The 21,913-nt window shown below is 47.2% G+C and overlaps 6 protein-coding genes across 11 annotated transcripts in view; 4 read left to right on the plus strand and 2 right to left on the minus strand.

Moving 5' to 3' along the window:
- The first annotated feature begins 541 nt into the window (after window positions 1-541).
- Window positions 542-2,155, plus strand: LOC117639157 (X-box-binding protein 1). Its single transcript, XM_034374542.1, has 4 exons — window positions 542-901; window positions 1,241-1,337; window positions 1,450-1,847; window positions 1,934-2,155. The coding sequence occupies exons 1-4, from the start codon at window positions 747-749 to the stop codon at window positions 2,007-2,009; spliced, it is 726 nt and encodes a 241-aa protein (XP_034230433.1). The 5' UTR covers window positions 542-746; the 3' UTR covers window positions 2,010-2,155.
- Window positions 2,156-2,770: 615 nt separating this feature from the next.
- On the minus strand, window positions 2,771-9,884 carry LOC117639153 (nuclear mitotic apparatus protein 1-like). Of its 5 annotated transcripts, XM_034374537.1 has the most exons (14): window positions 9,776-9,884; window positions 9,372-9,455; window positions 9,071-9,191; window positions 8,915-8,991; window positions 8,572-8,806; window positions 8,371-8,490; window positions 8,253-8,287; window positions 8,002-8,082; window positions 7,645-7,875; window positions 7,270-7,563; window positions 5,346-7,185; window positions 4,555-4,943; window positions 3,776-3,970; window positions 2,771-3,691 (listed from the first exon to the last, which is right to left on the minus strand). In XM_034374537.1, exons 2-14 carry the CDS (start codon window positions 9,414-9,416, stop codon window positions 3,491-3,493), a joined length of 3,864 nt encoding a protein of 1,287 aa, XP_034230428.1. In that variant the 5' UTR covers window positions 9,417-9,455; window positions 9,776-9,884; the 3' UTR covers window positions 2,771-3,490. The 5 variants fall into 5 exon arrangements, with proteins under 5 accessions (XP_034230428.1, XP_034230426.1, XP_034230424.1 ...); XM_034374535.1 differs by having other exon boundaries at window positions 5,355-7,185; window positions 8,371-8,806; XM_034374533.1 differs by having other exon boundaries at window positions 8,371-8,806.
- Window positions 9,885-10,160: 276 nt separating this feature from the next.
- Window positions 10,161-14,899, plus strand: LOC117639154 (major facilitator superfamily domain-containing protein 1-like). Its single transcript, XM_034374539.1, has 12 exons — window positions 10,161-10,351; window positions 10,463-10,675; window positions 10,800-10,950; window positions 11,032-11,157; window positions 11,247-11,452; window positions 11,533-11,743; window positions 11,837-12,050; window positions 12,139-12,236; window positions 12,329-12,441; window positions 12,518-12,620; window positions 12,709-12,841; window positions 12,930-14,899. The coding sequence occupies exons 2-12, from the start codon at window positions 10,519-10,521 to the stop codon at window positions 12,984-12,986; spliced, it is 1,569 nt and encodes a 522-aa protein (XP_034230430.1). The 5' UTR covers window positions 10,161-10,351; window positions 10,463-10,518; the 3' UTR covers window positions 12,987-14,899.
- Window positions 14,900-14,921: 22 nt separating this feature from the next.
- On the minus strand, window positions 14,922-16,668 carry LOC117639155 (secretion-regulating guanine nucleotide exchange factor). Its single transcript, XM_034374540.1, has 6 exons — window positions 16,485-16,668; window positions 16,045-16,404; window positions 15,774-15,963; window positions 15,462-15,695; window positions 15,202-15,357; window positions 14,922-15,104 (listed from the first exon to the last, which is right to left on the minus strand). Exons 1-6 carry the CDS (start codon window positions 16,500-16,502, stop codon window positions 14,938-14,940), a joined length of 1,125 nt encoding a protein of 374 aa, XP_034230431.1. The 5' UTR covers window positions 16,503-16,668; the 3' UTR covers window positions 14,922-14,937.
- Window positions 16,669-16,900: 232 nt separating this feature from the next.
- LOC117639156 (delta-aminolevulinic acid dehydratase) lies at window positions 16,901-19,161 on the plus strand. Its single transcript, XM_034374541.1, has 8 exons — window positions 16,901-17,125; window positions 17,248-17,395; window positions 17,477-17,575; window positions 17,651-17,771; window positions 17,847-18,079; window positions 18,151-18,267; window positions 18,338-18,437; window positions 18,514-19,161. The coding sequence occupies exons 1-8, from the start codon at window positions 17,010-17,012 to the stop codon at window positions 18,582-18,584; spliced, it is 1,005 nt and encodes a 334-aa protein (XP_034230432.1). The 5' UTR covers window positions 16,901-17,009; the 3' UTR covers window positions 18,585-19,161.
- Window positions 19,162-21,412: 2,251 nt separating this feature from the next.
- LOC117639560 overlaps window positions 21,413-21,913 on the plus strand; it is a 72,275-nt gene continuing 71,774 nt past the window's right edge. For both annotated transcript variants that reach the window (XM_034375353.1, XM_034375354.1), the window contains exon 1: window positions 21,413-21,782. In XM_034375353.1, the coding sequence (XP_034231244.1) occupies window positions 21,719-21,782 (64 nt within the window). In that variant the 5' untranslated portion in view covers window positions 21,413-21,718. The remainder of the gene's footprint in view (window positions 21,783-21,913) is intronic.

Consider the following 21,913-nt stretch of genomic DNA (forward strand, 5'->3'; position numbering starts at 1 on the left):
GCGGGTGAAGGGGGCGGGGGGGAAACCGGGCCGCACCGCGGCGGCGAAGGGAAAAGGGGAGGGGGGGGGGGTGAAGGGGCCCCTCGTGGGTACCGGCTGTACCGGCCGGGGGAAAGGGAAGGGCGACGGGGAGGCAGTGGAGGCCCGCACGGGTTGACGCCCAAAGCCGGCGGGTAGTGGGGTGGGAAAGGGGTGGGGTAGGAGAACGCTGGAATGGAGTTTCATTTTGTTCAAACGTTCATTTTGTTCAGGCGTTATGATTCGGGGTGATTTTCGAATGGGACTTTCTCTTAGAGATGCGTCTGCGAAGCTGGGTCCAAAGGAAAGGGAATGACGGTTTTCCCAGGAAAACGTGAACACAAGCCCGCTGTACCACGCGACTGCATTCGAACTTGCCGCCAGGCGCGCCTCTCTAAGACCGCTTCGATTAGTCGAAATCACCGTCGATGGCTCCCCCACCAACGCGACCGCGGGAATGACGTCAATGAGGCTCTCGACCAATGGGATTAGACCACATTCGCCCGTGGCCCGCCAATGACAGCGCTGGAAAGTAGTCCTGCTTCGTTGTCTGCTTGTGTTGCATCAGCATGGAGCGCTAGCGAGAAGGAGCAAAACAGAATGCATTCCAGGCGAAGAAGTTGCGCGGAACGGATGGACATGCGTTGTTAGACGGTGCAGAGCCATCGCAGTGTGATAATTTCTCGATGCCGGTACATGTCAGTGCGTGAAAATTGGAATTTGTGAACATGGTGACGTCTCAAGCTTTCATCATCACCGTCCCAGCCCAGGCTGCTGGCGGTGACAGCGGGATCCAGCAATCACCAGCAATGATTGAACCCACGGTCTCCAACAGGAAGAGGCGGCTGGCGCACCTCACCTTGGAGGAGAAGCAGTACAGGAAGTAAGTGTCTGGCGCAGTGCAGGCTGCCGCCGCTCTCCAGCTACTGGCGATAAACGCGGCGTTCTGGAACCTTCCACGGCAGGGGCGGAACCAGGGCAGGGCGCCTTAATGAGGCCACCCCCTTAACTGTTGTCTTTGGCTTCCCTCATTGTTTCATGGTGTTGTCGATACAATCACTGAAATGAGGCCCATTTTATGATACATAAATCATGTCTATGTGATGATTTTGACAGCTGATAATGACAGCTCCCAAATGTCGCTACAGTGTTGCATCAGCCTCAACATCTCGTTTGGCTCTTTTGCCGTTTGACTAATTCATCTGTTTGCCTGGGTTTTCAGGAAATTAAAAAATCGTGTTGCTGCACAAACATCAAGAGATCGTAAAAAGCAACGGATGGATGAATTGGAATCATCCATTGTACTAATGTCTCAGGAGGTGTGTTCATAATATCAGTAGCCTCTCAATAATTTTAATACTTTTAGGAGACTTCTATTGTTTTATAAAATACTAGGGCTCACTGTAATGTATTTGCTTTGCTTTTTTACAGCTTGAAGCCATGACTAAACAGAATGCAACATTGGCCACTGAAAACGCCTTACTAAAACAACAACTACACGATGCCCAGATGACCACTACAGCACTGCTTGAGACTTTACAATCAGAGAAGTGCTCATGTGGCAAGAGTCCTAAAGGCAATGCCCAGGCAACGCCTGCTGAACTCCCGTCCGTTTCGTCACGACCTGCTGAGTCGACTAGACACCCTCTGCTGAAGGGATTGGACGGGAAGCAAGTAGACAGCCTGAGCGTCTTGAGGATCTTGTTGATGACATTCCTTCTCTCCCGGAGCTCCTTGCAGACCTGGGATCTAGTGAAGATCTCCCAGACCTTGGAGACTTGGAGCGATTTGCGGAAAGCCTCCTCCAAGAAGCCTTTGCCAGTGAAGAGGTGCGGGTCATACTTTTATTGGCTCCAAGTAATATATTGTTTCTTTATTTCAATTTTAATAAAAATGTTTTCTTTCAATTTTTCAGAATATCTCAAGCGTGGAACCAGTGGTGGGGAAGGCATCAGAAATCATGGAACCCTGTCGAAGAAGTGCCAGCGTAACTGAACGCATGGAAGTTGAGATGCTTCCTGTAGAGACCCCTTCGCGCAGTGTTCAACGGCCACTTCGGAAAAAGACCCAAATTCGTCAGTCAAAACAAACCATGAAGAAAAGCCCTCTTCAAGCACAGCCAACAATTTTACCAGCCCAACATAATTTGTGCTTCACTACTGGTACACCAACATGTGTTACGTTACCAGTCAAATCCCCGCAACCAGACATTCTTGCCAGTGCCCTAAACAGTGCATTTTCCCCCGATGAGTGTATCACCATCATTGTTCCAACCCCTGATGACAGTGGTGATTGTGTTATCCTTGGAGAAGCTGTCCAAGAAGTTACTACATCTTATCTGATGCCACCCTTTAAAGATGAACCATTGTCTCCTCAGAGTGACATTACAGAAGCTGTCAAATCAGACTGTGGTTACGAATCGTTTGGATCACCACATAGTGATATTTCCTCCTCAGATGCTATGAGTGATTTATGGAATGAAAGTTTTACTCAACTATTCCAAATTTAGGGTGCTGACTTTTTTGCCTGTTGTATTTAATTTATTTTAAGGTTTAATTAGCAGCTGTGCTCCTTTGTAAATATTTCTCTTTGTTTATGGTATAAGTTTGATAAAGTAATTTAATTGTATAGGGGCAGGTCCTCTGCCAATAAGAACCTGTATGCTTGCGTGTCTCTACATTAAACACCTCAACTAAATTTTTGAGTTTTTTTTTATGACCTCAATTATCGAGATAAAAAATGACACATCACAGATAATACTGACACTCGTTTTTAATACATGATGGAAAGAAATATGAAGGAATGTTCATTTTTCAATGGACAAAAGTATATAGACTGTTCTACATGTCTTAAAAGATTACATGTAAAAAAATAATGTGGGCACTTATGACCCAATGGGTCAATTTAAGTACATCTATAAATTAAAATACATATCACATGCCAACGCAAGAATCTTTGGGGCCTCAGACTTTGGCACAAACTTCAGCCTATATATAAAAAAGATAAATGTTTCACTTATAAAAAGATAAGGATCACAGAGAGTCAGACCACAATGCATGGTTCACTACTAAAGACACAACAAATTTAAAAGCAAACAACACAAAAAACTAAAACAAAGGAAAAAAATAACAAAAAAACATGATGAATCACAAGAGAAAGTCAAATGGTAATATCCTTGTCGGTTGAAACAAAATTGGAAACAAAACAAATATTGTTCTTAACAAAAAGATAACAACATGTAAATTTTGCAAACAAAAGTCGAGCATTGTGATGCCAAATACCAGACCTATTAGTGAAACCTCCTCAGATCAAACAAAAACCAACAAGAGTTAAAATAACAATTAAAAGAAAAGGAATAAAAATTTGACAGGCGTCAAAAGTACCGAATCATCAGGGTAAAAATAGATACCAATATGGATTTAAAAAAATAAAAACAATAGCAAAATAAATACAAAACCCATCACAGAATATGTTAAACATGCTGCACAACAGCAGCAGTCCTCTCTATATTAACACCAACGTCTCTTTCCACTGATTTAAGTTCCACCTTGAGATTGTGCAGGAGAGCCTTTAAATCATCTAATACTGCTGGTGACAGACGATTGCTTTCTTGAATGAGTGCGGAGAGCCCTTCTTCATCACAGGGCACTGGGTCAGGAACATTACTGCTCATCTGCGGACAAGAGGACGGGGGAATCAGGTAGGTTTCCAGCGCACAGGTGCGACCGGTGCAAGCGTCAAGGTGAAGAGCGCTTACTTTTCTCAGGGCTTCCGAAAACTCCCGCTGCGCTTGCTGCAGCTCCTTCTGCAGCTCCTCGTAGTCGCGCCGCGCCGCGGCCCTCTGCCGCTCCATCTGCACGCGCAGGGCGTCGTGCTCGCGGTCCCGCAGCGCCAGGCGGTCCTGCAGTGCACGCACCTCCCCGGACCGCTGGTGGAGGTGGTATCCCAGGGCCTGGCGGCAAGACAACAAGGACCCCAAAATTAGCGCCACTGCAGCCCGTTCGCTTCGCCTTCGCCCGCGATGTAGTTCTCGGGGAAGTCCCGAGCGTCCCGGACACAGACTCCCCGGGGTCCCTTAAGGAGTACCTCAAGGATGGGCGACGCGCTGCCTGAGCCGCCACCGAACCCTCTGACTCAGGTTCAGGTTGGGGTTGGGGTTGGGGTGGCTCAGGAACGAGTTGAGCCGGCTGCTGCTGCCGAGCCACAGCCCCGCGTCCAACGCGTCCTAGAGAGGGGACAGGAAGCGCGGCTGTCTGAGAGGCTCCCGACGCGGCGGGCTAGACTGGTCCAATTCCGTCACTCCCTTCTGTCCCATTCCCTATCGAGTTTACCCATGCATGTTTGTTGGAGGGGTAAGGGCACTGATCACTACGCCTCCGGCCTAGCGCCTGCGGTGCTCCGGATAGGCCAGCCCGCCGAACCTCCCTGCGCGGCGGGCTGGCCTACCGTGGAGTCGTCAGGCGCCCCAGTCACAACTGTTCCAGAGAAGCACGTGGTGACTCTGTCCCTCTCGCACCCCAGCGGAACGCCCCCTACCTTGATGTTGGACTCCATGAGGGGGTCCTTGGCGCGCGCCTCCTGCAGTTGCTCCTGCAGTTGCTCCAGGCGGAGGCGGCAGTCCTCGTGGTCGCGCTGCTCCTTCTCGAAGCGCAGCTCCAGCTGCTCCTTGGACACCTTGAGCACCTGGCCGTACGCCTCGCTGCGGCCCAGCGCCACCTTGTTGCTGTCCAGCATGTCGTTGGCCGTGTCCAGCCCCAGGCGCAGGCTGGACACCTCCTTGCGCAGCTGCGACAGGTCGCGCCGCTCGTTGAACAGCTGCAGGTGCAGCTCGGCGATGTTGGCCTTCAGGTCGCACACCTCCTGCTCCAGGCGCCGGCGCTCGGCCTCACGCTCGGCGTCGTGCTCGGCCACGGACAGGCTGTCTCCTGGAAAGGCGTTCAACGTCTTTTACAAAAATTGTTTCGGCTGCGCCCGTGGAAGTCCGTCGCGCCTTCGCTGCCACCACAAACGGCGTCGTCGGCCGGCAGATGAACAAATGATGCGCATCGACCGCGATGCGCCGCGTTCTGAAAGGCTGAATCTTTGATGGGCTGCCGGCACGGCGCGGGCGCGGGCCTCGCTGGGTCACCTTGGACGCCATTAAGCTAAGCCGGCCCGCCCCAGATCCGATCGCCGGCACCATCGACCCACTTCGGAATGCACGCTTTGACACGAACCGGCACGAACGAGGCGCGCGAGTGTTGGATAATGAATAAAAAAGATGGCACCCGCTGCGACGAAATCCTCCCCGACAACAAAGCGGGAAGGGTGAGTCGCAGGGAACTCACCGAACTCACCTGCCGCGGGGGCGCCCCCGTTGAGCGCGCAAGCGTGGCAGTCGTGGTCCAGGCCGTGGTCCAGGCCGGGGCCCTTGCCGTTGGTCACCCCAAGCGCCGCCAACTTGTCCTCGGCCGCCTTGCGCGCGAGGACCTGGTCCTTGAGGCGGCCCAGCAGCGCGCGCACCATGTCATCCCGGCGGTTGGCGCGCTCCTCCAGGGCCTCCAAGGCGTCGGGGCGGCCGCCGTGCGCCAGCCCGAGCACCTCAAGGCTGGCGGCTAACTTGTCCAGAGCGCAGGCGAGCTCCTGCCGGTCCGCGCCCTCCCCGAGGCCCTCCCCGATGACGTGATCGCCATGGCCGTCGTGCACGCCGTTGGCGCGGTGGGTCTCGCGCGCGCGGTACAAGCACACCTGCAGCAGGGCGAGGAGGCCGCGGACGTCGTCCTTCTTCGACGCGGTCTGCAAGTCCTCGCCCTTCCCCAAGTCCTTCCCGGACGACGCCAGCAAGTCGGGCGTCGCGTGCGCGTCGGTGGCCAGGCCGTTTGTGGCGGCTGTGGCCTTGTCCAGGACGGCGTCGAGCTTGCGCTGCAGTGCCGCAGCGTGCAGGGCCAGTTCGCTGTTGGCGTCGCGAAGCACCTCCAGCTGGCCGCGAGCGTCCTCGGGCACGTCCAGCACGGCCTCCACGTGCACCGGCGACGTGCTGAGCCGCCGCAGCCGCTCTTCGGTGGAGCCCTCCGCCCCGAGGCGCATGCCCTGCGTCATGGTGTCCAGCCACAGGCTGAGCTCGTCGACGCGCGCGCCCAGGTCGTGCTTGTCGCGCTGCAGCAGGCTGTTCTCGGCCCGCAGCTGCGCCACCAGACCGTCCTGGCCCTGCTGCACCTGCAGCTGCTGCCTCAGCTCCGCCATCTCCGTCTCCAGCACCTGCAGGCTCTGCGTCAGCTCGGCCAGGCGCGCCGTGCTCTTCTGCACCTGGCTCAGGAGGCGACTGTTCTCGGCTTGCAGCTGCTCCACTTGCACGCCGCTGCCGCGCAGCTGGACCTGCAGCTGCGCATGCTCCACCTGCATCTGGTCCACCTTGGCCTGCTGCGCCGCGCCGTCCTGCTCCCTGACGCCCGACCCGGTGTTCTGTTGCAGCAGCGCGGACAGCCGCTCCACCTGGGCCTGCAGCAGGTCGTTGCGGCCGGCCAGCTGCAGGTTCTCGGCGTGCAGGTTGTCGGCGCGCTGGTGTGCGCCGCGCGCGCTGTCCAGGCCCTCGCGCAGCGCTCGCACCTCGCCCTCCAGCTGGGCCTCGCGCGCGCCCCTCGCGGCGTCGCGGTCCTCGGCCTGCAGCTTGGCGGTCAGGGTGTGCGTCTGCTCGCGGCGCGCCGCGTCGTCCAGGCGCGCCAGGGCGGCGTCGCGCTCCGCCTGGGCCGCGCGAGTCTCCTCCCTGCGAGCCTCGGCCTCCTCGCGCAGCCTCTGCGTCTCGGCGCGCATGGCGTTGAAGCGCGACGACACGTTGGTGAAGTTGCGCGTGAGCGTCTGCAGCGCCTCGTCCTGGTCGGCGCGCTCGCGGGCCTGGCACTCCAGCTTGACGGACAGCGTGGTGTGCTCCTGCGACAGCAGCGCCAGCGCGCGCTCACGCTCCTGCAGGGCGGCCTCCGCCTTGTCGCGGTCCTTGGTGGCGGCCAGGAGGCGGTCCTGGTCCTCCTGCAGCCTCATCTTGGTCTCGCTCAGCTCGCGCTGCAGCTGCAGGCTGCGGGACACCAGGCGGTCGATCTCCGTCCCGGACCGCTCCAGGTTGCTGTTGCTGGCCTCCAGGCTGAGCTCCAGGTCCGAGACGCGCTGCTTGAGCTCTGTGACGGCATGGTCCTCCTGGAGAAACAAAGGACAGTTTCAAAGTTTGAAGAAAAACAGAAAGAAAGAGAAGTTGTGCTGTGACATGGGTTGTGAACTTACCGCCACCTTTTGAGATTTGTTGGGGTTCTCATGGTTGGGAAGATGTGTCGAGAATGCCAAGGCCTTTTCTAATCGCATGGTAAAATTTTGTTTTTCCTTTAAACTTTTTTCTTCAGACTCTTTCAGTTGATCTTGAACCCGCTTCAAATCTGACCTCAGTCTTTCTAGTTCATGAGCTTGGCGAACCACATCTTCTTGTGTTGACATCAATTGGTTTTGCAAAGTGCACCGCTCCACTTGAGTCAGATGAAGCTGCTCTCTGTACCATAGCTCTGACTTCTTAATGCTGTCCAGCTAGATGATTTATGATAAAATTTAAAATAAATAATACTATACTGTGTAGGACCTTAAGAAACATTATAATGTTTTAAGTACCTGAGCCAGCTGTGCTTTGCTATCTCGTTCAAATTGTCTTCTACGTTCATTAATATCATCATTCTCCATAAATTGTTGGGCAACCTTAGCTTTGAGGCCATGAAGTGAAGCATTGCGGGCAGCTAGTTCTATTTCCAGCTCCGACACCTTAGTTCGTAGTTTAGCAACACATTCAGAAGATTCTCCTGCCTCTTTTTCCCATCTGGCACATTTAGAATCAGCCAACTCGACCTGAAAAAAGTAATGTTTGAATTTAAAACAAGCAGAAGGTAACAGAAATTCAAAATATTTCAGAGGATGGAGCCAAAATTCGGACAGCTTTCTACTGGAAACAAAAACAAAAACAAAATACTTTACCTGATGCTTCAACTCTAAACATCCCTTAACAGTAGCGTGCAGGCGCTCTTCAAGTGCTATTCGACAGTGACACACCTTAATCTACATATTAAAACAAAAACAAAAAACAAAAAAAATCAAAGAAAAAAAATGCAGAAGAAACGAGTGCAAGCACTAAATATGCATGCATGGCAAAACAAAAAAAAAATCTAAAGAAATATTTATATGTGAACATAATACAACTCTATTAAAAACAACTAGCAGAAACGAACCTCTGTTCCATGATGATCCACAGCATCCAAATGGACTAAAAAACAGAAAAAAGAAAAGAAAATTAACTTCAGAAAATTCTTGAACACAATAATGCAAAGGCTTATCATATATGCTTACTTTCTTCATTTGACGCCATAGAACTATTGATGTGTTGGGGTGATTTTAATGCTTCTAATTCTTGCTCTATCGAAGCCAACAACACTGATGATGATACTTCATGAGCAGGCCCCTCTTTCACTATGGTAATGAAGCCAGGGGGGTAAGGTTGCAACTTGTCAGTAGTTACAACAGGCACTTGGTAGGATTCCAAATTATTACCAGGATCAAAGTCGCTCAGCACCACTGAATTTCCAGGGATGTTGGGCTTTGAACTATCTGAGGGCCTTTTCTTCGATGTTATGCCATTAGAAACAAGTTCCTGTTCAGCAGCACTGACCCGTGCATTTTTAATTTGAGGTCTCTTGGCGACCTCATCAGGACTCTGAGTATCATCCCTTTGATATTCCAGATGGTGGTTTATAAGATCAGGCTGAAACACTCTTGAACTTGTCACCTGCAACAAACACAGATTACCTGGTTAGCAAGCAACATGTGTGCCAAAGGCTTGCACCCTCAGAACCCACAAGGTCTACCATTAAAAATTTTTAAATTAATTACTTACATCAGCAGCTCTACCAACAGAGTGAACACGGGCAAGAGAAAGGTCTAGAGCACCATGTTTCCTCAAGTTTCCCAAACCTAAACAGATAAAAAGAAAATATTTGAAAATAGGATGAATGACATTTAGAGCCAATGGGTGAAAGCTAAAATTTCGTACCTAGGCGTATTATATTGCAGTCAACAGAGGTACTAAGATCCACTGCACAGTCCGTCAATGAAACAGAGGGGCTTATTGATGAACTGCTGCTGCTTCTGCGTGCATTTACCCACATGGCATGCTGGACCCAAAAAATCAATTAATCGTACAAGCACTGAGCACATGCCTAAGCTAAAGAATAGAGCAACTTAGAACAATTGATTGAAGCAGAGCAGCTCAGGCTAATAATTAACCGGATCACTTAAGAAGAGAATAAGCAGAGTTATGTCAGCAGCATGAAGCATGGAGTTGTTAACTGTACCTTAACCTTTCTGCCGGTTTGGTCTGCATTGCTTTCAAAAGCCATGATTGATTTTTTTCACATTTCAGTTTGCAAGAGCAGCAGCTGCCAAAGGACAAAACATACAGCAAGCTAGCACACACTAGAAGGTATTGAGGTCATGAACACACATAAATTTTGAGGTCGGGGTTGAGGATGTGAATTTGAAACAGAGACACTACACATTTTAGAAAAATTAAATAATGCTCTAGTTTGAATGAATCGCGGTAGCAAGGGTGGTTGGGAAAAACAGAGCATTGTTACCTGCTGTGACAACAATGCACACTTCTGTCATCTACAGAGCTATCAACTGCACAATTAAGCTAACATAAAAGTCCTTTCGTATAAGATAGAACTGTGATTTGATTATCAATTGAAAACCTTACCGGCAAGGACACTTGCATTTGAGAACTGTCAAACTATCATTTTTGTGTCACAAAATGTAAACACACGTCGACAGTCGGTGACAGACGACAACCAGCAACAACAACAGACGACAGGAAAAATGAAACACTCCTCCACTCTTGCAACGTAGCTACATCAACAGTCTGGTCATTTTCCAAAAATATTTCATCAATCTCATCAGATTTCTTAAAAAAATATTTTAAAAATTATTTAATATTTTTTAAGTTGTAATTTAAGAGCTTGAGCGATGTTTCAACGACGCAATTTTAGCAAGTTTAGTTCTTAAGGTTGGGAGTATGTAACGTGTCGGGAAGCCTGCCTCATCTGCCATCAGCGGGTTTCGGGATTATTTGCAGGCAACGGGGTGATCGATAGCTGTGGTGGGGAGGGGTTTGTCGGCTGGTTCTGGTTTGTTTCCACATATGTTTTCTTTTGTATGTATAGTTATCGCTCGGCCCAGCACAGTGACGCCAAGTCCCATGTGTGTGGCATGAGTGGCATGCATCTCAACTAGCTTTCAACCCAGGAAGAGCGAAGGGACGCAACAGTCGCAAAGGGTGAGTACGAATTTGGGGATGCGGGCTCTTTGTTATTGCTGCATCGGACCAGCCTTATTGGAACACCTCTAGCTTCTTTTTATCCTTTGCCCGTGCTTCTTTGTCCTGCAGTTATTCCTTGAATTCCTATTTCAAGTACACGCGACTCCGGTAGTCCGTGATAAGCCATGGATGACATATCTAGGGTAGACTCTGTGAACGCGACCACTTCCGAGGATGACTCAGAGCAAGAGCAGCAAGGATGCGGGGGCAGCTCCTGCTGCAACCCCAAAAGCTGCATTTACAGGTTTTGCGGGCTTGTGCTGATGTGCCTGTTAGGTTTTGGTAAGTATTCCTGTCTTTTTACCACAGTTACTTCATGACATTTCATGACCCATTTAAAAGACTCTGGATGTTGATATGATTTTTACCTCGGTATGTAACCATCTTTTTTCGTCTTTTATCGCAGGTTCCTACTTCTGTTATGACAATCCCGCTGCTTTGCAGGATAACTTCATGAAAGATTTGAACCTCAGTACTAGTCAGTTTGTTTACTTGTATTCATGGTATTCATGGCCCAGTGTAGTACTTTGTATTGTTGGTGGATTCCTCATGGACAGGTAACAATAACTTTCTATTATCTCTGCCTTCTAACTGACCTATTCTCTCAGAGTTGACATTGAAGTGCTTTACCCTTTCAGAGTATTTGGCATCCGTCTGGGAACATGCATTTTTGCTCTTTTAGTCGTTGTTGGTGTCACAATTGTTGCTCTGGGGGCAATTTTGAATAAATTTTGGCTCATGGTTGCTGGACGATTCATTTTTGGGTATGTCTTTAAGGTTGCAGTTTTTGAAAATTTGACAAATTTGGTGTCATTATAACTTCAATTTATGATAAATATTTTTTGTTCTTCAGTATTGGAGGAGAGTCGCTTGCAGTGGCTCAGAACACATATGCTGTCCTTTGGTTCAAAGGAAAGGAACTGAATATGGTATTTGGTCTTCAAATGAGCTTTGCTCGAGTGGGATCGACTGTCAATTTCAGTGTTATGGAACCTCTCTACAAATGGGTCAGCACTTATTATGACGGTTTCACATGTACAGGGGTGGTTCTTTTCATAGGTAATTACTGAACTCAATCATGTGATAAGTTTGGGTCTACTTTTATATTTATTGTGTTCATTATTTCTCTTTGCTGCTAGCCTCTGCAACAACAGTACTATCCTTACTCAGTACTATCATTTTGGCTTGGATGGACCGTCGAGCAGAAAGGCTTCTAAAACGAAGAGATAACCAATCTGGAGAGGTGGTACGCATTACTGATATAAAGGACTTTCCTGCCAGCTTTTGGATGATCGCTCTTGTCTGTGTAGCGTATTACGTTGCAATTTTCCCCTTCATTGCACTTGGAAAGTAAGTCATTTATGTATGATGTCAGTTTGAATGTTATCATGTATTTTGCTCTTGGAACCCCATGAAAATGTTGTTGTTTGCCTTTTTTTAAAGGGTTTTCTTCATCAGAAAGTTTGGGTTGTCTCCTGCTGAAGCCAATACTGTGAACAGCATTGTTTATACAATTTCTGCAGTATCTTCGCCACTCTTTGGTATCTTAGTCGACAAATTTGGGCGCAACATTGTTTGTTGTTTTGTATCTATTCTTGTGACAATTGGAAGCCATGCCCTTCTTGCTTTCTCATTTGTCAACCCATTTGTGGGCACTGTAAGTAATAACAATAATAATAATTGATACTATCTCCATATTCATTAAATTTTAAGAGTAACTAATAGAAATATATATTGTTTCACAGTCCCTGATGGGTTTAGGATACTCGATGCTTGCTAGTGGTTTGTGGCCAATGACAGCAATGGTTATCCCAGAGCACCAACTTGGCACGGCTTATGGAGTGTATGTATATCATAGTAATTATTTGTGGACCAAATTCTTACAAAATTATCATCTGTGCTTTTGTTAACTTTTTTTTTTACTCTTACTTTTAGCATGCAGTCTGTCCAAAACTTGGGCCTAGCCTTGATTACTCTCCTGTGTGGAATAATTGTTGACAATGGAGGCTACCTTATGCTGGAAATATTCTTCCTTGCTTGTCTTTGTGGTAATATTTCAGTTTCAATTTTTTCCAGATATTTAAATTTATTGTACTCTATGTTGCTATTATTATTATTTTTCAGTGGCTCTTGTCACTACTGTAGTGATCTATTTGTACGACTCCAGTCATGGAGGAATCCTTAACATGTCTGCTGCAGAACGAGAAGTCTATGAAAAGAATAGAATGTAAGTAGAACAAATGATCTAATTTGTATTCTATTTCTTGACATTTTCACAAATCTGTTCTTTCCTAATTTCCATGTTCTTGTGACAGCTCTGCGGAAGATCTGGAACGAGAAAAATTGGTAGCTGCAGGATCTATGTCCGATATCACACCTCAAGATCTTCTTCAACCCCATTCTGACTTCCACATAAGAAACCGGTACTTGTCCCGCATTGGAGCAAATGTAAGTGTCAAATGTTGGTTATTTTTTAAAATTCTTATTTTCTTGAACATTACTTAAATTAATTTCTGTTTTGTTTCTGTTTTTGCAGTTACCATCTCATTACAATGAAAACCAGAAGGGTCTTGCTTACAGAGCTTTGCGATAAATGTATGAGGCCCTAGGAAACCCATGCCAAAGCCGAAGAGTGACTTGCTGAGCCTCTCTTATTATGATTTTTTCCTGCTTGATGAGTAACTGTGATAAGTTTGAAGTATGTAGTGTCAACTTGTCCTCCTGTTTCTGGACAGCAATTCGTGATTCATTTTTAAATCGGTATTTTTGTTTAAGATTGTATTGTTTAGTCCATATTGTTTATCACTGAATTTAAACTGCGTACCATAGTTTCAACCACTCTGGTTTGTTACCAATTGGTTGGAACACTTGTCAGAATCAAGCAGTCACCATTTTTTGTTCTCTATGTATAAACCTGCATAAATCAATGTCTTTTATTATCCCAACATTTGATGCTATGGACATTCTTAATGATAGTCATGATTTTGAAAGTATGACATTTTATGCAGTACGATGGAAAATATCTATTTTTCTTGAATGATTTGATGGTTGATGACTATTTGATGTACATTCCAGCCTTATTAGAGTGAGAAAAGAAAGTGGAATTAGTAATATTAGGTACGTATTTTTGTGACATTTTGTTGACCTCAGCAATGATCGTGAAGAGTAAAATTTCTTCTGATAATTTGTGTAGCATCTATGTTTAATGAAGCTTGGTGTCAAAGAGATCTCTGTTCAGATGTTTGTGTAGTTAATTGAATTCATTGGCATTATGAAAACGACTTAGTTTCTCACAAGTTTGAACAATTTCTGGATCATCATTAGTAATCTCCCTGTTGTAGCAAGGAAACCCTGGCTTCAGAGAACTCAGGACTACTGTAATGCATTTAATTTTGTCAATTTGTGCATGATATAAAATAAATTAAATTCATGGATTGTGGTTGTTTGGTCGAGAACTGTCTTATGTTAGTAATGAATCTCAAAAGTTAAAATTAATTAGTTTGCAATAGCTGTGTAGATAGAGATGTGTGGGCCAAAACTGATGTAAATTTTTAAACTCAAAGGTGTATTTTTGAAATAATTTTGCAGAGTTTTAAGGTTTTATGTTAGTCAAGGCTTTACTGATATTAAAAGCCTTTTATCATTATTCACACTGGTGTTTGATCCTCTTCTAGAGTTACTTTGTGTATACATACAGTGGATATCAGATCAAACTTAATTACATATTATATCTTTGTTTTTAGATGTGGCTTTAGTCATGAGCAAGGGAAGCTAAGTTTATTTATAATGAAGTGTTCTGATTTCAGTATTATGACAGTTCATAGATTTTATCAAGATATGTGATGATGAATTAGAATAAGGGTCAGTCTGTGGTGTTAACATATCTTGACTTTGAAGTAGTAATGGATATAGGTTGTTAAGTTACCCTATTTTTTGTTGATCTTTTTTTGGACAATGCCTCAACATTTGCAGGAGGCATTTCTTGACTTGCCATCATGTTTATACTTTATACATATTCAATGCTTATGAGTTAGTATTATTATATATTTTCTTTGGCTGTATCTAATAATGTTAGCTTGATTTGTGTGAATTTCGGTCATGAATTGGGGTGCAGGAGTGCAAAGTTGCAGGATGATACTGGATGGAAAATGGGTAAAGATTATCTTATTGTATTTGGTGCCCTTGTGATTGCTAAAGTCATCTGTCAAGGATGTCATTCCCTCTTGCAAACTTGTATTTAGCTTTTGCTCTTGGTGCTGAAGATATCATAGGAAAATTTGATCAATTGTTCTGTTGAACTAGCCGTCAATTAGAAGTTGTAACAATCTATGGTATGGGCTGTCATCTTCTAGAAGAAAATTAATTACATTGCCAAGAATGCGGACTTGCTGAGCTTGTGTAAGCTCCCAATTAGGTAGTACGTTGTCGCGTTATACCCTATGCTTCATACCTTCAAAAGTGCTATGGCACATATTTTAATGGTAATAAACATCAGCATCATGTGAACCCTTTGTATATCTCAGACTTATTTCTTTCAAAATCATTTAATTGGTATCTAGAACTACAAAACAATGACATGCTCCTGTTCCAATCATAGTTGCTCTCTTTGTTGATTCCATTCTCACAATACTGGGTTTCAGCACATTTTCTTGTGCTCCAGTCCCACAATTGCCATGTTCATTCCAACCCCAGCTTAATATATCTCTCTTTTCTGGAAGCCAAATCACATAATCTCAAATTTGCACACACCCAGTAGCAAACACAAAAGGAAGGTTGGAAAAGATAGAACACGGCAAAGAGAGACCTACCTGTTAACACAACATTATGTTCGGACCCCACAGCAACCTGCCTTAATTTTTCATCCATTCTAAGAATAGAGGGATCCCATGTCGCAACTCTCTCCTGAGAATCACATCCAAGTTGTCCATAAGAATTTCGGCCCCAATTGATCAGCTCCTCATTATCTTAAGGGGGGAAAACAAGATTGGTTTAAAAATAGGCAATAAAGTTAGGTACAATTACTAATGCACTTCGTCAAGAAAGACGCTCGGGTGAAAGAAAAAGAGACCTGTAAGTACAACGGAGTGCGTCCAACCCGCAAACAAGGCAGAGGGAAGTCCCTTAATTTCTGGTAAAGAAATTTGTAGCTCATGAGGGGTATATACAACTGGATGAATAGCTGGGTCCAGACCAAGCTGGCCAAATCTATTGTCACCCCAAACAAAAATTTTTCCACTTTTTGAGAGCGCTATATTGTGATGCTGGCCACAAGATATACCTACAATATCATCTAAGAATGGCACTGAAAAAAATAGAAATATTCAAAGAAAGCAGATGATTTAAAAAAAAATTATATGCAGGGATTAAATAAAAGAGGTACCTTGAGTTATATTCTGTGACTCTGAGAGGGGACGTCCACTAGAATCCACAATTCCAAGCTGGCCTTTGTTTCCAGCTCCAGAAGCATAAACTTTGCCAGCCTCAGAAACAATAACCAAATGGCGTAAACCAAGTGATGCCTGCTTTACACGTGCAACAGGTATTCTTTGAGGAGATTTTGTAGATTTGAGCTTAAAATAGGAAGTAATCCAAAATTTGAACCTTGGTATAATCTTGTACAGTCATTAATGATTGGATCATAATAAACTTACTTTCTGCTTACTAAGTCCAAGCTGGCTATAGGCATTGGACCCCCAAACTAAGAGCGAGCCGTTTGATGTCAGAGCCGAACTTGAATCCCAGCCGCAAGCCAATTGATTGACTCGATAACCATGTAAGGATTGTACACTTTGGAAAGAAGTAACATCATCACCTTCCAGTCCTAGTTGGCCCTTATTATTCCATCCAGCTGCAAACACATTGCCAGAACGATCCAAGACCAGAGAGTGGCCACCCCCGCCAACAATAGAAACAATAGAGGCTGGATCCATGCAAGATGCACTTATTTCAGTGGGAAGACAACAAGCTTCCGAAATACTGCCCTGACCCAACTGTCCATGAGAGTTGGCACCCTAAACAGAAAGTTCGGAATGAGTTGTTGTACTGAAAAGGCCCAATGGGATTGTTGTTACCTCAGAACTGTGCATTTTACCCAAGAAAAGAGCTTCATTTTATAGTGTTAATTAAACAGTGTTGACAACTATGATGTACAGGTGTTCGGCAGCTCTTAAAATAAGAAGTTCCACGATGCTTAAGTCACAAAACGAGTGGCTGCCTCAAAGAGACCTTAAAATTGAAATGGGCCTCATCGTTGTCTTTCGTCTGTCGTCTGCTACACTGCTTCTGCTACGACGAAACTAATAACAATAAATGAGGCAAAATATTTCCTTTTCAGTGAGAAAGTGAGTGAGGCAAAACGAGTTCAAAAAATATTTTATGACACAAAATCAAATAAAAATGGTAAAGTTCTTGCAATAGACGTGAAAAATTAATAAAACAGGACCTTTATTCTTGCTGCAATAGTGGTGCTCATGCTGCCCACGTGACCCGAAAGCCGCAGCTGCGGCAGCTGCAGCCGGCATCCGGATGTACGTTGAGTGTTTCTGCTGTGCAGCTGCAGACGTGATTTGTGAGTTTCTTCAACTATTGTTGAAAAGTGCCGTTTTCAGCACTGATCATGGTTGAACCAAAGCATTTACTGCACAGCGGGTACTTCCACCCGGTTTTGCGCAGTTGGCAAAGCACGAATTGTGAGATTTCTGCAATTAATTTGATGTATCCCGTGTTTATTGTGTGAGTAAAGGTTATATTTTTGTTAAAACAACAACACAAAGGTGCTGTTTGGTTTAACTGTATTTAGTTTCTCAGTTTCAGTTTTAATTTTAATGTTGACGTCATCTATTTTTTGTGTGCAGAGATGATCCCAATGCTGTTCAACCTGTGGCTAGCATGCCAGGTGTTAGCCGATATGGAGTCAATCGACTGAAAGAAGCACTTGAGCCCATTGTGAAAAAGGGTTTGAAGTCCATTCTGTTATTTGGTGTAGCAGAGTCTCTTCCAAAGGTATGGTATTGTGCTGCATGGGGGTTCCTCTCCTTTGATGTGTTTTGTATTTGGGCATTGACATCTTACATTTATTTTCAGGATGCTGTTGGATCAAATGCTGATTCCAAAATAAATCCTGTGGTCATAGCAATACCTCTGCTCAAGAAGTGGTTTCCAGATCTTGTTATTGCTTGTGATGTAAGTTCGGTTTCATTGTTGAAGGTACTTTGCCATTAATTCTTTTTATCACCTTTACTTTGATTTTCTCAAAAGGTTTGCCTATGCCCATATACTTCCCATGGTCACTGTGGGCTTTTGTTGCCCTCAGGTGCCATCAACAATGAAGCCAGTATAAAACGAATTGCAGAAGTGGCTCTTGCATATGCAGTTGCAGGTGTGTATCAAAAGGGGCTCCTGGTTCAACCTCTATTTTTGCTCACCACTGACAGTTAATTTTGACGATATTCAGGTGCTCACATTGTTGCTCCATCGGACATGATGGATGGCCGAATTGGAGCCATCAAGAAAGCTTTAGCAGGTGCCGGCCTATCCAACACTGTCAGTGTCCTCTCATATGCTGCCAAGTTTGCTTCTGGCTTCTATGGGCCATTCCGTGACGCAGCCAAATCTGCTCCATCAAGTGGGGACCGCAAATGCTATCAGCTTCCAGCAGGCAGCAAAGGCTTGGCAGCTCGAGCTACAGTAAGATCTTTGATCTAGAAAATATTTTCCTACAATGTCTTTGTGATCTAATTTTTTGCATTGATTGGCAGTTGAGGGATGTCAATGAAGGAGCAGATATGTTGATGGTGAAACCAGGTCTTGCCTACCTGGACATTGTTCGTCAAACCAAAGATGCCCACCCGGCACACCCTTTGTTCATCTATCAGGTAGGACTCCAGGTATCTGGTGTCTTATCTTGTTTGCTGTATCAACTTCTGTTCAAACGGTATTTTGCAGGTTTCAGGAGAATTTGCAATGATAATGCATGCAGCTAAGGCAGGAGCTATTGACTTACGGACTGTTTTGGAAGAAGTTCTTCTCTCAATGCGTAGAGCTGGTGAGTTGTTTTACATAATTTTTTTTCTGGTGTGAACGCCAATTATTTTATCTTTAAATAAACTGATTATTTCCAGGTGGGGACTGCATCATAACATACTTCACTCCTCTAATTTTGGACTGGATTCAAGTGAAAGCGAAACTTTAAGAAGTTGCCTTCCTACATTTTTACAATTTTGGGTTTAGTTAAAGTAATGAATTGGTTGAGCTGTCCTTAAAGTGGACTTAGGTGGATACGGAAATGAACTTTGTGGCTAATTCAGTGTTGTAATTTATTAGATCTCATTTTTAATTTGTGTTAAATATTGTTGATTTTGTTTTTAATGTTGACACTTGTTTAAATAGTTGAGGCTTTTCTCATTCTATTCTTCACCAGATTTCTATCAATTTTGTTCCTATAATCCTAAACTTTCATATGCTCAATGTGAATCTCATTTATTTTTATTTCTCGCACTTTGTAAGCTGCACCAGTCAAATGTGGCAAATGACAATTTCATACTCTGTGATATGCATTTCATTACCTGATGTTGAGCAGCACCACCTAGAGTCTCTCTAGTCCTGTCCATTCCAGGCGCCCGAGAGCGTCCGCGTAGGCAACCCATCCGACTTCTCTCTTATGGTGGCGGTGATGGTGGAGGTGGTTTTAGTTCGCAGATCATAGTTAGACTGACTGAATTGTTGATGTATTTTCATTCGAAGTAAACGAGCCAAAACAATGCGCGAGATCGGTTTGACTCATTTTCCAGCCAACCCGTGCGTGACCGGTCGCGGCCGCCGCGGCTCAGAACGGTGCGAGAGAGACAGGCTCAAAGGGGAGCAAAGGCGACGCCGATCACGCTCCGCGACAAGAACGTCGCGATGCCGCATGCCTACAATGCCGCAGTCCCAGCCCGGCAGGTTGACGATTTTCACGTGACCGCTCCCCGCCCCTTCCTCCCCCGGGGCACCTTGGGGCACCTTGGGGCACCCAGGCCCCCTTGACGCGCACTAATCTCATTGTACGATGGTAAAACGAGCCCTCGGCCTGCTCGGCCTCGCACCGGAGCGCCCACCGGATGTCCGCAACCTGCGTCGGGGCACGTCTCGCACCTCCACCGCCTCCCTCCCACGGCGGCGAAGGGTTGAAAAAGGCACGCACACGGACAATGGGTGTTTCGGGAATTCCACTGAAGACTTCGTTTCACAAAGCAATGGGAACGGTAACCCAAATGGTGCTCCGCGTTGTCACTTCACGTTCCCGCGCAACCGGGAGACTTTTGCTTGTCGCTGAGGGCTTATTTGTGTATTTCCGCGTCGTTCGTGAACGAATTCCCAATGTCCAATGAAACTCGCACGCCGACGCTCGCGGGACGCCTCCCTCGCCAGCGTCGCTCGGGGACGACCCCTCCCCTCCCCTCCCCCGGTCCCCGCCCGGCGCCCGGCTCGCTCGGCCCGCTTGGCTTGGCGACAGTTTCCCCGAGTTTGTTGTGACGGCTGCGGGCTGCTTCCGAGGAGACGCGCTGTCTCTCTCGCACTCATGGGGCGTTGCGTAGGGGTGCGAGAGAGACAGAGCACCGTTCGGAATCAACCCGCTGGCCCGGTTCTATGGGCCGCTATCGCGACAATCGATGCGGCAAGCGGCATCCACCCCTGCGTCGCATGCTGCGACACTGCAAGTTTGGTGTCGTCGCCCAGGCGCCGCCCCCCCTCCCCCCTCGGCCTAATTGTGGGCGGGACGCGTGTCGCCCAGTTGGCGAGCGAAGCAGTGCACCACCACTGGCACGGCCACTGCGTCTGATCCAAGGCGGGCCTTCGTACTTTCTCAACGGCCAATTGGTCTTTGGACCTTCCTTTAGCATGCCTTTGTTACGGAGTGCGATTATCTGCCTTAGTTTGGGAGCAGTATTGCCGCAAAGTTGACCAAAACGGTCACAAATGTCTTTGAAAAATCGTGTTTTGGGCCGACTTTAAGCAGCCACTGCGTCTGATCCGAGGCGGTATTTCGTCCTCCCTCAACGGGCAATTGGTCTTTGGACCTTCCTTTAGCATGCCTTTGTTACGGAGTGCGATTATCTGCCTTAGTTTGGGAGCAGTATTGCCGCAAAGTTGATCAAAACGGGCACAACGCTTTTTCAAAGACATTTGTGACCGTTTTGATCAACTTTGCGGCAATACTGCTCCCAAACTAAGGCAGATAATCGCACTCCGTAACAAAGGCATGCTAAAGGAAGGTCCAAAGACCAATTGCCCGTTGAGGGAGCAAAATGCCCGCCTCGGATCAGACGCAGTGGCTGCTTAAGATCGGCCCAAAACACGATTTTTCATAGACATTTCTGAGCGTTTCGGCCAACTTTGAGACAATACTGCTCCCAAACTAAGACTGATAATTGCACTCCGTAACAAAGGCATGCTAAAGGAAGGTCCAAAGACCAATTGCCCGTTGAGGGAGGACAAAATGCCGCCTCGGATCAGACGCAGTGGCTGCTTAAAGTCAGCCCAAAACACGATTTTTCAAAGGCATTTTTGACCGGGCGGAGGCAGCCTCCAACAGCTGCGAGAAGGGCAGCAGTGCAGCAGCAGGTGCTTCCCGGAGGAGGCGGTGCAGGCCAGCATCCTGAAAGCGCCACCGGTGGCATCGTGATCGGAGCGGATCGGAGCGGCGGGGGAGGGGGGGGGTTCATTCACGGCGCGCGTTGCTGCGGCGGTGGCGGTGGCAGCGGCGCTTCGTTTCATTCACGGATTCGGTGCGGGGAGGGGAGGGGGGGGGGGGCGGAACGAAGCCGCGCGCCGCTCTCCAGCCACCCCCTCCACCCGAGCGGCCAAGCGGCCGGCCGAAGCGAAGCGGGCGACGGCAGCCGAGCGCCGCTCGGTCCGCTTCACCTGGAGCGTTCCCGCCCCACCCCTCCAGCCACCCCCACCCCTGCGCCCCGCCGCCCCGCCGGCCAGGCGTCCTGTGGCTGCCGCTGCCGCCTGCGTCCTGTGGTTGAGCCGGACTGAGTTGAGTCGTTGTTGTTTAGTAGTGTGTCGGGACTCCGGTGAGAGAGGTCCTGTCGGCTGTCGCTCCGCGCCGGCCGCATCGCGAGCACGTGACGAACACGCGCGTGCGTGAACGGTCGCGAGTGTGTCTGTGCGTTAGTGCCCTTGCGTCGTATGTGTGTGTGTGTGTGTTCGCCGATTTCAAGACAAGTGTAGCCGGCCACCACGCGCCGCATGGTGCGAAGTGAATCAAGTTCTCATTGCCGTACGATAGAAGTAGCTTTTTCGCTGCTGTGTTTCTGAGTGCGTCTGTGTGTGTGTGCCAAAATGCCTCGACTCGGCGATCTGCTGCGTCTCTCCGCCCTCGCGCTTTTTGGATTAATTCAATCATGTAAGTGCAACGTCGGCCACCTGGCCGGCATCTCACTGCCCAAGGTGCTTACAGCGAGTGGCAAGTTGCAAGTTAGGGGTTCCACCGTACTTAGGCCGTCTGGACTGGGCTGATGCAGAGAGTCGTTTTCG

This window comes from Thrips palmi, unplaced genomic scaffold, assembly GCF_012932325.1.
Source record: "Thrips palmi isolate BJ-2018 unplaced genomic scaffold, TpBJ-2018v1 HiC_scaffold_11, whole genome shotgun sequence".
In the NCBI taxonomy this organism is placed as follows: Eukaryota; Metazoa; Arthropoda; class Insecta; order Thysanoptera; family Thripidae; genus Thrips; species Thrips palmi.

Coding starts and splice junctions, on each gene's coding strand:
- LOC117639157 (XM_034374542.1), top strand. CDS start 747: ATGGTGACGTCTCAAGCTTTCATCATCACCGTCCCAGCCCAGGCTGCT. Junction 902..1,240: donor GAGGAGAAGCAGTACAGGAA/GTAAGTGTCTGG, acceptor CTGGGTTTTCAG/GAAATTAAAAAATCGTGTTG. Junction 1,848..1,933: donor AAGCCTTTGCCAGTGAAGAG/GTGCGGGTCATA, acceptor TCAATTTTTCAG/AATATCTCAAGCGTGGAACC.
- LOC117639153 (XM_034374533.1), bottom strand. CDS start 9,416: ATGGCTTTTGAAAGCAATGCAGACCAAACCGGCAGAAAGGTTAAG. Junction 8,807..8,914: donor CTGTTGGTAGAGCTGCTGAT/GTAAGTAATTAA, acceptor TGTTTGTTGCAG/GTGACAAGTTCAAGAGTGTT. Junction 8,288..8,370: donor TATGGCGTCAAATGAAGAAA/GTAAGCATATAT, acceptor TCTGTTTTTTAG/TCCATTTGGATGCTGTGGAT.
- LOC117639154 (XM_034374539.1), top strand. CDS start 10,519: ATGGATGACATATCTAGGGTAGACTCTGTGAACGCGACCACTTCCGAG. Junction 12,051..12,138: donor TCAACCCATTTGTGGGCACT/GTAAGTAATAAC, acceptor ATTGTTTCACAG/TCCCTGATGGGTTTAGGATA. Junction 12,842..12,929: donor TGTCCCGCATTGGAGCAAAT/GTAAGTGTCAAA, acceptor CTGTTTTTGCAG/TTACCATCTCATTACAATGA.
- LOC117639155 (XM_034374540.1), bottom strand. Junction 15,964..16,044: donor TTGGACTTAGTAAGCAGAAA/GTAAGTTTATTA, acceptor TCCTATTTTAAG/CTCAAATCTACAAAATCTCC. Junction 15,696..15,773: donor GTCACAGAATATAACTCAAG/GTACCTCTTTTA, acceptor TATTTTTTTCAG/TGCCATTCTTAGATGATATT.
- LOC117639156 (XM_034374541.1), top strand. CDS start 17,010: ATGGTTGAACCAAAGCATTTACTGCACAGCGGGTACTTCCACCCGGTT. Junction 17,576..17,650: donor ATCTTGTTATTGCTTGTGAT/GTAAGTTCGGTT, acceptor TTTTCTCAAAAG/GTTTGCCTATGCCCATATAC. Junction 18,438..18,513: donor TCTCTCAATGCGTAGAGCTG/GTGAGTTGTTTT, acceptor GATTATTTCCAG/GTGGGGACTGCATCATAACA.